We start from the raw sequence: 17248 nt of genomic DNA, 5'->3' as shown, positions 1-17248 counted from the left end.
CATAGGGCAGTATTATAGTAGTTATATTCTTGTACATAGGGGCAGTATTATAGTAGTTATATTCTTGTACATAGGAGCAGTATTATAGTAGTTATATTCTTGTACATAGGGGGCAGTATTATAGTAGTTATATTCTTGTACATAGGGGCAGTATTATAGTAGTTATATTTTTGTACATAGGGGGCAGTATTATAGTAGCAATATTCTTGTACATAGGGGGCAGTATTATAGTAGTTATATTCTTGTACATAGGGGGCAGTATTATAGTAGTTATATTCTTGTACATAGGGGCAGTATTATAGTAGTTATATTTTTGTACATAGGGGGCAGTATTATAGTAGCTATATTCTTGTACATAGGGAGCAGTATTATAGTAGTTATATTCTTGTACATAGGGGCAGTATTATAGTAGTTATATTCTTGTACATAGGGGGCAGTATTATAGTAGTTATATTCTTGTACATAGGGGGCAGTATAATAGTAGTTATATTCTTGTACATAGGGACAGTATTATAGTAGTTATATTTTTGTACATAGGGGGCAGTATTATAGTAGCTATATCCTTGTACATAGGGGGCAGTATTATAGTAGTTATATTCTTGTACATAGGGGGCAGTATTATAGTAGTTATATTCTTGTACATAGGGGGCAGTATTATAGTAGTTATATTCTTGTACATGGGGGCTGTATTATAGCAGTTATATTCTTGTACATAGGGGGCAGTATTATAGTAGTTATATTCTTGTACATAGGGGGCAGAATTATAGTAGTTATATTCTTGTACATAGGGGCTGTATTATAGCAGTTATATTCTTGTACATAGGGATCAGTATTATAGTAGTTATATTCCTGTACGTTGTGGCAGTATTATAGTCGTTATATTGTTGTACATAGGGGGCAGTATTATAGTAGTTATATTCTTGTACATAGGGGCAGTATTATAGTAGTTATATTCTTGTACATAGGGGCAGTATTATAGTAGTTATATTCTTGTACATAGAGCAGTATTATAGTAGGTATATTCTTGTACATAGGGGGCAGTATTATAGTAGTTATATTCTTGCACATAGGGTGTTATGAACAGGTAATTCAGAACCACAATGGACCTTGAAGTTCAGAGCACACAAGGTGACCTGACATTTACCAAAAACATAGGACAAGCTCTGAGACGTGGAAACTCTGCTGACCGCAATCCCTAATCCTAACACACCACACTAGAGGTAGCCGTGGATTGCGCCTAACGCTCCCTACGCAACTCGGCACAGCCTGAGAAACTAACTAGCCCTGAAGATAGAAAAATAAGCCTACCTTGCCTCAGAGAAATTCCCCAAAGGAAAAGGCAGCCCCCCACATATAATGACTGTGAGTAAACATGAAATACAAACACAGAGATGAAATAGATTTAGCAAAGTGAGGCCCGACTTACTGAATAGACCGAGGATAGGAAAGATAGCTTTGCGGTCAACACAAAAACCTACAAACAACCACGCAGAGGGGCAAAAAGACCCTCCGCACCGACTAACGGTACGGAGGTGCTCCCTCTGCGTCTCAGAGCTTCCAGCAAGCAAGAAAAAAACAATATAGCAAGCTGGACAGAAAATATAGCAAGCAAAAATAACACAAGCAGAACTTAGCTTATGCAGGAAAGAGAGGCCACAGGAACGATCCAGGAGGAAGCAAGACCAATACTAGAACATTGACTGGAGGCCAGGATCAAAGCACCAGGTGGAGTTAAATAGAGCAGCACCTAACGACCTAACCTCATCACCTGAGGAAGGAAACTCAGAAGCCGCAGTACCACTCTCATCCACCAAAGGAAGCTCATAGACAGAACCAGCCGCAGTACCACTCACGACCACAGGAGGGAGCTTGGCCACAGAATTCACAACAGTACCCCCCCCTTGAGGAGGGGTCACCGAACCCTCACCAGAGCCCCCAGGCCGACCAGGATGAGCCACATGAAAGGCACGAACCAGATCGGCAGCATGGACATCAGAGGCAAAGACCCAGAAATTATCTTCCTGAGCATAACCTTTCCACTTAACCAGATACTGGAGTTTCCGTCTCGAAACACGAGAATCCAAAATCTTCTCCACAATATACTCCAATTCCCCTTCAACCAAAACCGGAGCAGGAGGATCAATAGATGGAACCACAGGTGCCACGTATCTCCGCAACAATGACCTATGGAACACGTTATGGATGGAAAACGAAGCCGGAAGAGTCAAACGAAAAGACACAGGATTAAGAACCTCAGAAATCCTATATGGACCAATGAAACGAGGCTTAAATTTAGGAGAGGAAACCTTCATAGGAATATAACGAGATGACAACCAAACCAAATCCCCAACACGAAGTCGGGGACCCACACAGCGCCTGCAGTTAGCGAAACGTTGAGCCTTCTCCTGGGACAAAGTCAAATTGTCCACTACGTGAGTCCAAATCTGCTGCAACCTATCTACCATAGTATCCACACCAAGACAGTCCGAAGACTCAACCTGCCCTGAAGAGAAGCGAGGGTGGAACCCAGAATTGCAGAAAAACTGCGAAACCAAAGTAGCCGAGCTGGCCCGATTATTAAGGGCGAACTCAGCCAAAGGCAAAAAGGACACCCAATCATCCTGATCAGCAGAAACAATACATCTCAGATATGTTTCCAAGGTCTGATTGGTTCGTTCAGTCTGGCCATTTGTCTGAGGATGGAAAGCCGAGGAAAAAGACAAATCAATGCCCATCCTAGCACAAAAGGCTCGCCAAAACCTCGAAAAAAACTGGGAACCTCTGTCAGAAACGATGTTCTCTGGAATGCCATGTAAACGAACCACATGCTGAAAAAACAATGGCACCAAATCAGAGGAGGAAGGCAATTTAGACAAGGGCACCAAATGGACCATCTTAGAGAAGCGATCACAAACCACCCAAATGACCAACATCCTTTGAGACGGGGAGATCCGAAATAAAATCCATAGAGATATGTGTCCAAGGCCTCTTCGGGACCGGCAAGGGCAAAAGCAACCCACTGGCACGAGAACAGCAGGGCTTAGCCCGAGCACAAATCCCACAGGACTGCACAAAAGAACGCACATCCCGCGACAGAGACGGCCACCAAAAGGATCTGGCCACCAAATCTCTGGTACCAAAGATTCCAGGATGACCAGCCAACACCGAACAATGAACCTCAGAGATAACTTTATTCGTCCACCTATCAGGGACAAACAGTTTCTCCGCTGGGCAACGGTCAGGTCTATTAGCCTGAAATTTTTGCAGCACCCGCCGCAAATCAGGGGAGATGGCAGACAAAATTACCCACTCTTTAAGAATACCCGCCGGCTCAGACAAACCCGGAGAATCGGGCACAAAACTCCTAGACAGGGCATCCGCCTTCACATTTTTAGAGCCCGGAAGGTACGAAACCACAAAGTCAAAACGGGAGAAAAACAGCGACCAACGAGCCTGTCTAGGATTCAACCGTTTGGCAGACTCGAGATAAGTCAAGTTCTTGTGATCAGTCAAGACCCCCACGCGATGCTTAGCTCCTTCAAGCCAATGACGCCACTCCTCGAATGCCCACTTCATGGCTAGCAACTCTCGATTGCCAACATCATAATTTCGCTCAGCAGGCGAAAATTTCCTGGAAAAGAAGGCGCATGGTTTCATCACCGAGCAATCAGAACTTCTCTGCGACAAAACAGCCCCTGCTCCAATTTCGGAAGCATCAACCTCGACCTGGAACGGAAGCGAAACATCTGGTTGGCACAACACAGGGGCAGAAGAAAAACGATGCTTCAACTCCTGAAAAGCTTCCACAGCAGCAGAAGACCAATTGACCACATCAGCACCCTTCTTGGTCAAATCAGTCAACGGTTTAGCAATGCTAGAAAAATTAGCGATGAAGCGACGATAAAAATTAGCAAAGCCCAGGAACTTCTGCAGACTCTTCAGAGATGTTGGCTGAGTCCAATCATAAATGGCCTGAACTTTAACAGGGTCCATCTCGATAGTAGAAGGAGAAAAAATGAACCTCAAAACTGAAATCTTCTGAACACCAAAGAGACACTTTGACCCCTTCACAAACAAAGAATTAGCACGCAGGACCTGGAACACCATTCTGACCTGCTTCACATGAGACTCCCAATCATCCGAGAAGACCAAAATATCATCCAAGTATACGATCAGGAATTTATCCAGGTACTCTCGGAAGATGTCATGCATAAAGGACTGAAACACCGATGGAGCATTAGAAAGTCCGAATGGCATAACCAGGTACTCAAAATGGCCCTCGGGCGTATTAAATGCTGTTTTCCATTCATCGCCCCGTTTGATACGCACAAGATTATACGCACCACGAAGATCTATCTTGGTGAACCAACTAGCCCCCTTAATCCGAGCAAACAAATCAGACAGCAGCGGCAAGGGGTACTGAAATTTGACCGTAATTTTATTTAGAAGGCGGTAATCAGTACAAGGTCTCAGCGAACCATCCTTCTTGGCCACAAAAAAGAAACCCGCTCCCAATGGCGACGATGACGGGCGAATATGACCCTTCTCCAAAGACTCCTTCACGTAACTCCGCATAGCGGCGTGCTCAGGTACAGATAAATTAAACAGTCGACCCTTAGGAAACTTACTACCAGGAATCAAATCGATAGCACAATCACAATCCCTATGCGGAGGTAGGGCATTGGACTTGGGCTCATCGAATACATCCCGGTAATCAGACAAGAACTCTGGGACCTCAGAAGGGGTGGATGATGAGATAGACAGAAATGGAACATCACCATGTACCCCCTGACAACTCCAGCTGGACACAGACATTGATTTCCAATCTAATACTGGGTTATGGACTTGTAGCCATGGCAACCCCAACACGACCACATCATGCAGATTATGCAACACTAGAAAGCGAATATCCTCCTGGTGCGCAGGAGCCATGCACATGGTCAGCTGGGTCCAATACTGAGGCTTATTCTTGGCCAAAGGCGTAGCATCAATTCCTCTCAATGGAATAGGACACTGCAAGGGCTCCAAGACAAACCCACAGCGCCTAGCAAACTCCAAGTCCATCAAATTCAGGGCAGCGCCTGAATCCACAAATGCCATGACAGAATAGGAAGACAAAGAGCAGATCAAAGTAACGGACAAAAGAAATTTCGACTGTACCGTACCAATGGTGGCAGACCTAGCGAACCGCTTAGTGCGCTTAGGACAATCGGAGATAGCATGAGTGGAATCACCACAGTAGAAACACAGCCCATTCTGACGTCTGTGTTCTTGCCTTTCAGCTCTGGTCAAAGTCCTATCGCACTGCATAGGCTCAGGTTTATGCTCAGATAATACCGCCAAATGGTGCACAGATTTACGCTCGCGCAAGCGTCGACCGAACTGAATGGCCAAAGACATAGACTCATTCAGACCAGCAGGCATAGGAAATCCCACCATGACATCCTTAAGGGCTTCAGAGAGACCCTTTCTGAAAATAGCTGCCAGCGCACCTTCATTCCACTGAGTGAGCACGGACCACTTTCTAAACTTCTGACAATAAATTTCTATCTCATCCTGACCCTGACACAGAGCCAGCAAATTTTTCTCTGCCTGATCCACTGAATTAGGTTCGTCGTACAGCAATCCGAGCGCCAGAAAAAACGCATCAACATTACATAATGCAGGATCTCCTGGCGCAAGGGAAAATGCCCAGTCTTGAGGGTCGCCACGTAATAACGAAATAATGATTTTAACGTGTTGAACTGGGTCACCAGAGGAGCGGGGTTTCAAAGCCAGAAACAGTTTACAATAATTTTTAAAATTCAAAAATTTAGCTCTATCTCCAGAAAATAACTCAGGAATAGGAATTTTAGGTTCTAACATAGGATTCTGAACCACTAAATCTTGAATGTTCTGTACTCTTATAGTGAGATTATCCATCAAAGCGGACAGACCCTGAATATCCATGTCCACACCTGTGTTCTGAACCACCCTGATGGAAAGGGGAAAAGAAAGACAGAACACAGTGAAAAGAAAAAAAAATGGTCTCAGAACTTCTCTTTTCCCTCTATTGAGAAGCATTAGTACTTTGGGCCTCCAGTACTGTTATGAACAGGTAATTCAGAACCGCAATGGACCTTGAAGTTCAGAGCACACAAGGTGACCTGACATTTACCAAAAACATAGGACAAGCTCTGAGACGTGGAAACTCTGCTGACCGCAATCCCTAATCCTAACACACCACACTAGAGGTAGCCGTGGATTGCGCCTAACGCTCCCTACGCAACTCGGCACAGCCTGAGAAACTAACTAGCCCTGAAGATAGAAAAATAAGCCTACCTTGCCTCAGAGAAATTCCCCAAAGGAAAAGGCAGCTCCCCACATATAATGACTGTGAGTAAAGATGAAATACAAACACAGAGATGAAATAGATTTAGCAAAGTGAGGCCCGACTTACTGAATAGACCGAGGATAGGAAAGATAGCTTTGCGGTCAACACAAAAACCTACAAACAACCACGCAGAGGGGCAAAAAGACCCTCCGCACCGACTAACGGTACGGAGGTGCTCCCTCTGCGTCTCAGAGCTTCCAGCAAGCAAGAAAAAAACAATATAGCAAGCTGGACAGAAAATATAGCAAGCAAAAATAACACAAGCAGAACTTAGCTTATGCAGGAAAGAGAGGCCACAGGAACGATCCAGGAGGAAGCAAGACCAATACTAGAACATTGACTGGAGGCCAGGATCAAAGCACCAGGTGGAGTTAAATAGAGCAGCACCTAACGACCTAACCTCATCACCTGAGGAAGGAAACTCAGAAGCCGCAGTACCACTCTCATCCACCAAAGGAAGCTCATAGACAGAACCAGCCGCAGTACCACTCACGACCACAGGAGGGAGCTTGGCCACAGAATTCACAACAATAGGGGCAGTATTATAGTAGTTATATTCTTGTACATAGAGCAGTATTATAGTAGGTATATTCTTGTACATAGGGGCAGTATTATAGTAGTTATATTATTGTACATAGGAGCAGTATTATAGTAGTTATATTCTTGTACATAGGGGCAGTATTATAGTAGTTATATTCCTGTAAATGGAGAGTAGTTTTATAGTAGTTATATTCTTGTACATGGAGAGCAGTATTATAGTAGCTACTATAGTGTACATAGGGCCAGTATTACAGTAGTTACAATACTGTATGTAGTTGGCAGTATTATAGTTGTCACTTTGCTTCCACAATGAGCAAAGGAAAAGGTCATATCCAGAGACTGACAATCTTTGGCTCACTTGACGTTAGAAACTTTGAAATCCTGCCATGTTCTGATATTCTCAAGGTTAAAGAACATTGCTGTCATCTAGAGGATGTTGGTCAGGAATATTTTTGGTATCTATACAATAATCATTCTATGTATAGAAGTAATGCAATATGCTCTGGCAGACATTAAACTTATAAAACCAATTATCCTAATTTATATCAATACCTCCTACGTAGCCAAAGTAGGAAATTAAGTAAATTCTCAGAAAGGTCAAAACAGTATTAATAATGGCTGGCATCTTTGTCCAGTCTAAATTTCAGTACGATAATGCACAATCTGTATTGGGGGATTCATGGGGCTCTGGGACTTAAATGAATGCGGCAATACAAATATAATTGTCTGTTCGTTTTGGGAGAAGGGATAATTTGAAGTCTTAGTTTTTTTTAAATTTTTTACCTTTTTAAGCTTTTCAAATAATTTTTGGCCTCTTTATTTGTCCTTGTGGGGGACTGAAACCTGTGATAGTCGGTATTGCATTATACAGTGAAAATAACAGTCTCCTATAAAGCCTAAGTAGAGGTTGAAATTGCCAGGGGCAGCAATTAATGGTCTTCAGTAGGTCCCCTGCTGCCATGGCAATCTATTAGGACTCGTGAACCGGTTGCGGGGATTGGGGGTCTCTCACGGATGCTGAAACTGACCTTCCCCACCCCCAATATGCAACTCTGAAATGCAATCATGAATCAAAGCTAAGCCAGCTTCAATAGCTGCTGTATGGTACATGTCATGAAAGATGGGGGATCACTCAGCCACAGACGGGGCATCACTCTTCTATAATAATAAAAAAAAATCTGAATATTCTAGTTGTTATACTGAGAAATGTAGCAGACACAATAGGCAGACATATCCTTTTTTTCTTTTAAATACAACTTTTTTTTTTAGCTTTGCTGTGTAGACTGAGACAGAATGAGTCATCTCATTATTATTAAAAGGCAGATGAGTTAATGACAGCTCTACAGTTCCGCTGGAGGCAGTATAGTAATGCAATACAATATACAGACAGATAAGTCTCTGTATGCAGCTCTCCTATCACACCCTGGTCTCTGGACGAGAGGGGCTGTAGTCCATCTTTTCATGGAGACTGTAATATTCTTAGACATTTATCAGTCAATTAACACCCATACATCCAATTTCCATAGATTATATACACCCTGCTGTACTTTCAGAAGGTTTATTTCTATTTCCCGTTTAGTGCAGCTATTTTTTTTTTTTTGCTTTGCCATATAGACAGGGACAGAGTTAACCGAGTCACCTCAATCGTATGCAGGAAGGAGAATTTAAAGGGGATGCGTAATTTTATCCTGAAGATATGGGGATAATGTGCAGGTTAATAGCATTCTGACACCGTGTGGCCGCTCCACTGAGAGTCCTGGGAGGAAATGAACTTTATTCGACTCAGCAGGCTCTGTCTTTCAATCACAGGGATGGCGCTGTGTGGCTGCAGTCAACACTCAGTGTGGAGTGAGTGGTGGCTGTAACTGTGCCCCGGGACTCACTGACAGCTGGCCCTAATGATGAGGCGGCTGTCAGTCAATGCCCAGGGCGCGGTTAGAGCCGCTGTCTCTACACACAGAGTGGCGACTGAAACTGTGCTGGTGTCACCCCTGTGACTGAAAGGCCTTGCCTGACGAGGGGAAAAAAGTTAATTTCCTTGAAGGCATTGTCAAGGCTTGTGGCTTAAGTAAGCAGTCACTGACTGCAGACATGACAGCGTGCAGGCGAGTCATGACAAGTATGTCATTTCCATACATGTGGTCACATGCCGACTAGACATGTCCGGCCTCATTCAATACAAGTGAATTGAGTGAGGCCGGACAAGACTAGTCGGAATATGACCGGAAGTATGAAAATCGCATAACATGACCACCTGTTCCTGTCGCCAGCACAAGAGGATACTGACAACACGCACATCGTTCACAGACATAGTGATTTGCATTTCTCATAGTTTGATAGAGCACATACTGACGTGTCCACCCATACCTTTCTGTGAATTACAATAACCCCTTCCCATTGTAGCCAGTTTCTGTTTTTGCATTTTCGTTTTTTTACTCCCCTTTTTCCCAGAGCCATTACTTTTTTTTTTACTTTTCTGTCCACCTAGACATGTGAGGGCTTGTTTTTTGCCCGATAAGTTGTACATTTGAAAGACATCATTAATTTTACCACATCGTGTATTGGAAAATGGGAAAAATTGTCCACGTGCGGTGAAATTGTGAAAAAACTCAATTCTGAATTTTTTTTTTTTTACTGTGTACACTGTGAGGTATAAATGACCTGGCACTAGGATTCTGCTCATCAGTATGATTATGGTGATACCAAACATATCCAGTTTATTATTATAGTATTTTAGTGGTGAAAACAAAATCAGAAGTTTAAAAAAAAAAAAATTGAGGGGTTGTGTTGCCAGTTCCCAAGACCCGTAACGTTTTCAATTTTCGGTCAATGTCGCTGTGTGAGGGCTTACCGTAATTCTTGCTGGGTGAGATGTTTTTATTGCTAATATTTAGAGATAGAAATTACATTTTGGTGGCTCGTTACAGCATTTTTTGTGCTATTAAAGCGATCAAGAAAACTTACGGTAATTTTGGTGTTCTTGAATTTTTTCAATTTATGGTGTTTACCGACAGCATTGATTATTTTTATATTTTGATGGATTGGACTTTTCTGTACATGGCGATACCAAATATGTGTATCTTTTATTATCTTTATATTTAATGAGCGAAAAGGGGTGTAATTTGAATTTCGTTCCATCTGTGATTGTTAGAGGCAGGTCCTGGTTGTAACACACCGCCAATATCTGCTGGGTATTTTGCAGACCCCGTGAGCCCGCTACATACACCCTTATCCAACTTGCGCCATACATGTAAGGCGGATGTCAGTAACGGGTTAAGGCAAGAGTGGGATCCTTCAGCCCGCAGGCCGTTTGAGGTCCACAATGCCCTTTCCTGCACCCACTGGGCTAATTCCCGGGTAACGTAGTGCTCTGGCCAGTGGCCACGTTTTGCTGGCGTCTGGCTCTTGAATTGCTCTTTACATTGCGAGGATGCGCACAAAGCGTTCATTTGTGGGCAGAGTCAGCGCGTAATTTGTGGGCAGAGTCAGGTGCTCTAGACATTAAATTCTCCCTAGATGACGGTAACAACTCATCCAATCTGCACAAGCAAAGAAATCAAACCATAGATGTCCATAAATTATGTTATGTGTAGGGTTGAGCGAAACGGGTTGGCCATTTTCAGAAGTCGCCGATTTTTGGCAAAGTCGGGTTTCATGAAACCCGACCCGACCCCTGTGTGGGGTCGGCCATGAGGTCGGCGATCTTCTGAATCTGGTATCGGAATTCCGATACCGATTTCCGATATGTTTGCAATATCGGAAATCGGTATCGGAATCCATATTTAAGTGTAAAATAAAGAATTAAAATAAAAAATATTGCTATACTCACCCTCTGACGCGCCCTGGTACTAACCGGCAGCCTTCCTTCCTTAGAATCAGCGCGTGTAAAACCTGAGATGACGTTGCGGCTTGTGATTGGACGCGCGACCGCCCATGTGACCGCTCACGCGACCAATAACAAGCCGCGACGTCACCGAAGGTCCTTCAAGCGCTGATTCTTAGGAAGGAAGGCTGCCGGAAAGAAGGAGGGCGCGGCCGAGGGTGAGTATATTCCTATTAGGTATCTTGCGCTGTATGAAATATTAATATATATACATATATGTGTCTACTGACATATATATATATATATATATAGACAGTATATATGTTTTTATGTTTTTTACACATGGATCCCTTGTATATCCGTATGTTGGTTTTGCAAGCCTGCGAGAAAAACACGCAGTACGGATGCCATACGGATTACATACGGAGGATGCCATGCGCAAAATACGCTGACACACCCTGCCTACGGAGGAGCTACGGATCACTATTTTGGGGACTTTTCTGCGTATTACGGCCGTAATATACGGACCGTATTGTCTTGCGCCGAGTGTGACGCTGGCCTAAGTAATGCACTCAACCTCCACGGCTTGCATGCACGCTCACCACGCAAGACTCCATTGCTGAACAAAAAGCTTATTATTGATTATTATTACAGCACCATTTATTCCATTGCGCTTTACATGTGAAAAGGGGTATTATATATATATAATTGTCTAAAGGTTTTTCTGTCTGTCTGTCCTGGAAATCCCGCGTCTCTGATTGGTCGAGGCCGCCTGGCCTCGACCAATCAGCGACGGGCGCAGCTTGGTGACGATGATGTCATAAAGGTTGCCTCGACCAATCAGCAACGGGCACAGTCTGCCGCGAATTCGCCTCGACCAATCAGCGACGGGCACAGTATCGACGTAGATGTCATAATGGTTGCCATGGCGACGATGATGTCATAAAGGTTGCCTCGACCAATCAGCGACGGGCACAGTCTGCCGCGAATTCTGGAATCATCATTGTCCATATACTACGGGGACATGCATATTCTAGAATACCCGATGCGTTAGAATCGGGCCACAATCTAGTCTATATATATATAATTGTATAAGGGTTTTTCCGTCTGTCTATCTGTCTGTCCTGGAAATCCTGCGTCTCTGATTGGTCGTGGCCGCCAGGCCTCGACCAATCAGCGATGGGCATAGTATCGACGTAGAAATCCCGCATCTCTGATTGGTCGAGGCCGCCAGGCCTCGACCAATCAGCAACGGGCACAGCGACGATGATGTCATAAAGGACGTAGAAATCCCACATTTCTGATTCAGCGACGGGCACAGTATCGACGTAGATGTCATAATGGTTGCCATGGTGACGATGATGTCATAAAGGTTGCCTCAACCAATCAGCGACGGGCACAGTCTGCCGCGAATTCTGGAATCAACATTGTCCATATCCTACGGGGACATGCATATTCTAGAATACCCGATGCATTAGAATCGGGCCACAATCTAGTACATAATATAAAACAAGTACAATAATCATGAACAACACAAGTCACCAACTGGTACAGGAAGAAAGAGGACTTTGCCCGTAAGAGCTCACAGTCTATAAGAGATGGGCAAGGATACAGGAATTGAGGGCACAGCTGGTCATGTAGCAGTATAGGGGATCAGTGGTTACTGCAGGTTGTAGGCTTGTCGGAAGAGGTAGGTCTTCAGGTACATTTTGAAGGTTTCCACGGTAGGCAAGAGTCTGATATGTTTGGGTAGAGAGTTCCAGAGTAAGAAGGATACATGGTAAAAATCTTGTATGCAATTGTGGGAAGAGGAGATAAGAGGGGAGCAGAGCAGGAGATCTTGTGATGATTGAAGGTTGCGTGCAGATAAGTATCGGGAGACGAGGTCATAGATGTTGGAAGGAGACAGGCTGTGGATGGTTTTGTATGCTATGGTTAGGGTTTTGAACTGGCTTCTCTAGGTAATTGGAAGCCAGTGAAGGCATTGGCAGAGAGGAGAGGCCTGGGAATAGTGGACAGACACATTAATCAGTTGGGCAGCAGAGTTTATGATAGGGACCACAGAGCAGGAGGTTGCAGGATACAAGATGGAAGATGATGAGGACGTGGACTAGTGTTTCTGCAGATTCTTGAGTAAGGAATGTACAAATCCAGAAAATATTTTTGAGTTGGAAGGAAGTGGAAAGGGCTTGGATATGTGGTTTGAAGGAAAGAGCAGTTACAGGTTACCCCGAGGCAACGAGCTTGAGAGTGACTTGGGGAGAGAGAGCAGCCATTGATTTTGATGAATAAGTCTGCTGTGTGGGGGGTTGAGTGAGATGGGAGAAACATTATGAATTTTCTTTTGTCCATATTATGTTTTAGAAATCGAGCAGAAAAAAAAGGATGAAATTGCGAGCGAGTCTCAACAACATTTAGACAAGCGTGTGAAATACTGGGAGAATATAGACTGGTCAAATAAGGCCAAGATTTAACCCTTTGGATGCCATAATACACAACATTTTGGAGACCAAAAGGCACTGTGTATCACTCCCAAAACATCATACCAGCAGTGAAGTGTGCAGGTGGGAATATCATGGTGTGGGGCTGTTTTCCAGCTTCATGCACTGGCAATTTTCATGTATTTGAAGGAAGGATGAATGGACAAATGTAAAGAGACACTCTTCATAAAAAACTGCTGCCATCTTTAGGATGAAGAAGATCAAAAACGAGTAGACATTTCAGCAAAACAATGATCCCAAACCCACAGCCAAGGAAATACTCAATTGGTTTCAGAGGATAAAATAAAGCTGATAGATTTGGCAAGCCAATCACCGCACCTGAATATAATAGAAAATGTATAGAAGGAACCGAAGCTCAGTGTTTATAGAAGGAGCCCACTGAAGATTCAAGTTATGACCAGTGTTTGTGTAGAAAAATGGGTCAAAACCATACCTGAGCAATGCCTGCAACTAGTTTCTCCATACAGGAGAAGTCTTAAAGCTGTCATCACCAACAAAGGCTTTTGTACCAACTTTTAGATGAATTTCACTAAACGTGATCAATGGCTTTTCCATGTGTCATTTCTCATTATTACACAGAATTTATAGACATCTATGGTTTGATTTCTTTGCCTGTGTGGAGTGGGTGGGTTGTTACCGACATTTGGGGATAATTTTTTGTTAATAGCACTTTTAGAAATATATTTACTTAGAAAATTGGTGACGTGTTCAATACTCATTTCACCTGTTGCATGATCCCATGTCTCAAGTGATCTATATATGCCCCCAGCATTTCGAGTGATGCATACATGCACCCAGCATCTCCAGTGATATATGTGCTCCCGCCTCCCCAGGGATGTATAGATGTCCCAGCGTATCAAGTGATTTATATTCTCAAGCGTCTCCTGGGATATATAGATACTACAGCAGCTTCAGTGATATACAGTATACATACCCCAGCATCTCCTATGTGATTTATAGATGTCCCAGCATCTCCTATGTAATGTATAGATGCCTCAAGGTCTCCTACATGATGTATAAATGCCTCAGTGTTTCCTATGTGATGTACTAATGCAAATCTGAAAAAATTCAGTTGTTGTGAGTAGTAGCATTACTACCACCTAACATCACACGTTGCATCAAAGAGAATCAGATCCAACCGTCACATTAGCAGTGAGTCAATTGTTTGACCAAATACAGCAGGGTAATTTGCAAGTTGATAATTTTGTACAGTACCCCAATGAGAGTATAAATAACCAACTGGCAGAAAAAAACATTCCCGTCTCCTGGATTAAGGGTTCCAATGTTTAACCAGTTACAGTGCCTTGTGAAAGTATTCGGCCCCCAGGAACATTTCAACCTTTTCCCACATATCATGCTTCAAACATAAAGATACCAAATGTAAATTTTTGGTGAAGAATCAACAACAAGTGGAACATAATTGTGAAGTTGAACGAAATTTATTGGTTATTTTAAAGTTTTGTGAAAATTCAAAAACTGAAAAGTGGGGCGTGCAATATTATTCGGCCCCTTTACTTTCAATGCAGCAAACTCACTCCAGAAGTTCATTGTGGATCTCTGAATGATCCAATGTTGTCCTAAATGCCTAATGATGATAAATATAATCCACCTGTGTGTAATTGAGTCTCCGTATAAATGCACCTGCTCTGTGATAGTCTCAGGGTTCTGCTTGAAGCACACAGAGCATCATTAAGACCAAGGAACACAACAGGCAGGTCCGTGATACTGTTGTGGAGAAGTTTAAAGCTGGATTTGGATACAAAATGATTTCCAAAACTTTAAACATCCCAAGGAGCACTGTGCAAGGGATCATATTGAAATGGAAGGAGTGTCATACCACTGCAAATCTACCAAGATCCGGCCGACCCTCTAAACTTTCATCTCAAACAAGGAGAAGACTGATCAGAGATGCAGCCAAGAGGCCGAGGAACACTCTGGATGAACTGCAGAGATCTACAGCTGAGGTGAGACAGTCTGTCCATAGGACAACAATCAGTCGTACACTGCACAAATCTGGCCTTTATGGAAGAGTGGCAAGAAGAAAGCCATTTCTCATCATGGTTTGGGCCTACTTTTCTTCAGCAGGGACAGGGAAGATGGTTAAAATTGATGGGAAGATGGATGGAGCGAAATACAGGACCATTCTTGAAAAAAACCTGCTGGAGTCTGCAAAAGACCTGAGATTGGGACCGAGATTTGTCTTCCAACAAGATAATGACCCCAAACATAAAGCAAAATCTACAATGGAATGGTTCACAAATAAACGTATCCAGGTGTTAGAATGGCCAAGTCAGAGTCCAGACCTCAATCCAACCGAGAATCTGTGGAAAGAGCTGAAAACTGCTGTTCACAAATGATCTTCATCAAACCTCACTGAGCTCGAGCTGTTTGCCAAGGAAGAATGGGCGAGAATTTCAGTCTCTCGATGTACAAAACTGATAGAGACAGACCCCAAGCGACTTGCAGCTGTAATCGCAGCAAAAGGTGGTGCAGCAAAGTATTAAGTTACAGGGGCCGAATAGTATTGCACGCCCCACTTTTCAGTTTTTGAATTTCAACAAAAATTTTAAATAACCAATAAATTTCATTCAACTTCACAATTGTGTTCCACTTGTTGTTCATTCTTCACCAACGGATTACATTTGGTGTCTTTATGTTTGAAGCATGATATGTGGGAAAAGGTTGAAAAGTTCCAGGGAGCCGAATACTTTCACAAGGCACTGTAATAATGAGAATAACAATACATTTATCCTGATGTGAAAAACATTTAACAGGCTGCATTTCATACCACAAGCATTAGATGGCCACAGAGAATACACCTATAGCATACACAACTCCCAACAGAGTATCGTATCGTATGGTTTGATGTGATGATGATCCAAAAGAAAACAATAAGAAAAGCAGCCACTAGAAAATAACAGATTGGCAAATTCAGCTCTGCTACGTCTGTTGAACAAAATTGCAGTACATCACATTCAATTGATCCACGCAGGTAGCTGAATGATTGCAGTGTAATTCTGTACCAGCAGCCAGCAAGACAAAATGACATGGGTCGGAATTCACATTTCCCCATGTAGCCCTATGGCCCCTATTACATCCCAGCCCTGCGCAAAACAAACTACAACAGTCTATTCCTCCACTGCCAACATGTAATTTCCCTTTTAAATTAGCGACACTCACCCGACGTGAAAATAATTTTCCTCGGATCCTGAAATGAAAAAAAAAAGGTAAGATAATATTTGCACCTGCCTGAAATTGCTTTGTGTTAGGACTCGAGACTCCATAAACTGCTTAACTTTAATTATTAAGACACAAAACACAGAAAGGCAAAATAGTGACAAATGACATATTATCCTCCATGAATCTTCACTTCTGCAGCTCCAGGGTCCTCCATCTCCTGTCATCTCCAGGAAAAAAAAAAAAATGTGACGAATATTGCTCACTCATTTCACTTGATAAATGAGTTTGGTGAAATAAATCGATGTTCCCTTGTTTTGCTTGCATTAGACTGTAATGTCTATACAAAGCGTATTTCCAGGGCTGGGTGTGGAATTAATACTCTAGTAATTTTTCACTATAGTCAATCAATATAGACAATACAGTCAATCAATGCAAATTACAGGATCATAAAATATAAAGCACTGAGAGATCAGATTACTAGCGCCAACTAAGGCTCTCTTTGTACCCAAGGCAAGGGTTGTAAAAGTGCCCAAAATCTTTCTTCACTGGAGTTTAAAAGTGATACGATTATTTGGCCCGTTCTTCTTATTTCCCTGAATTTAAAGGAGTTGTTCAGTGTCCACTACTCGAAGAACCAATTCTCAATCCGTATGTTTCCCCCACAGTAAAATAGGAACACGCATACTCACCTCCAGAGGCTCTTTCACTTCCTCCGAAAGTTTGTGATTTGTCCAAAGGTGAGGAAACTGTCTGCTGATTGGCTGCAGGGATAGCGTGACATAACAATGTCACGCAATCCCTGGGAGGGCCAGTGTTGACACTTCTGAAACA

At 43.0% G+C, this 17248-nt stretch overlaps 1 protein-coding gene across 3 annotated transcripts in view; it reads right to left on the bottom strand.

Annotated features, from left to right (window-relative positions):
• The window catches only part of NOX4 (NADPH oxidase 4), a 284105-nt gene that overhangs the window by 190498 nt on the left and 76359 nt on the right, over nucleotides 1-17248 (bottom strand). For all 3 annotated transcript variants that reach the window (XM_069759250.1, XM_069759251.1, XM_069759252.1), the window contains one exon: nucleotides 16418-16445. In XM_069759250.1, the coding sequence (XP_069615351.1) occupies nucleotides 16418-16445 (28 nt within the window). The remainder of the gene's footprint in view (nucleotides 1-16417; nucleotides 16446-17248) is intronic.

The sequence above is a fragment of the Ranitomeya imitator genome, chromosome 3, assembly GCF_032444005.1.
Source record: "Ranitomeya imitator isolate aRanImi1 chromosome 3, aRanImi1.pri, whole genome shotgun sequence".
In the NCBI taxonomy this organism is placed as follows: Eukaryota; Metazoa; Chordata; class Amphibia; order Anura; family Dendrobatidae; genus Ranitomeya; species Ranitomeya imitator.
Note: the sequence above shows the minus strand (reverse complement) of the source record. Positions and strands in the feature narration are given on the sequence as shown.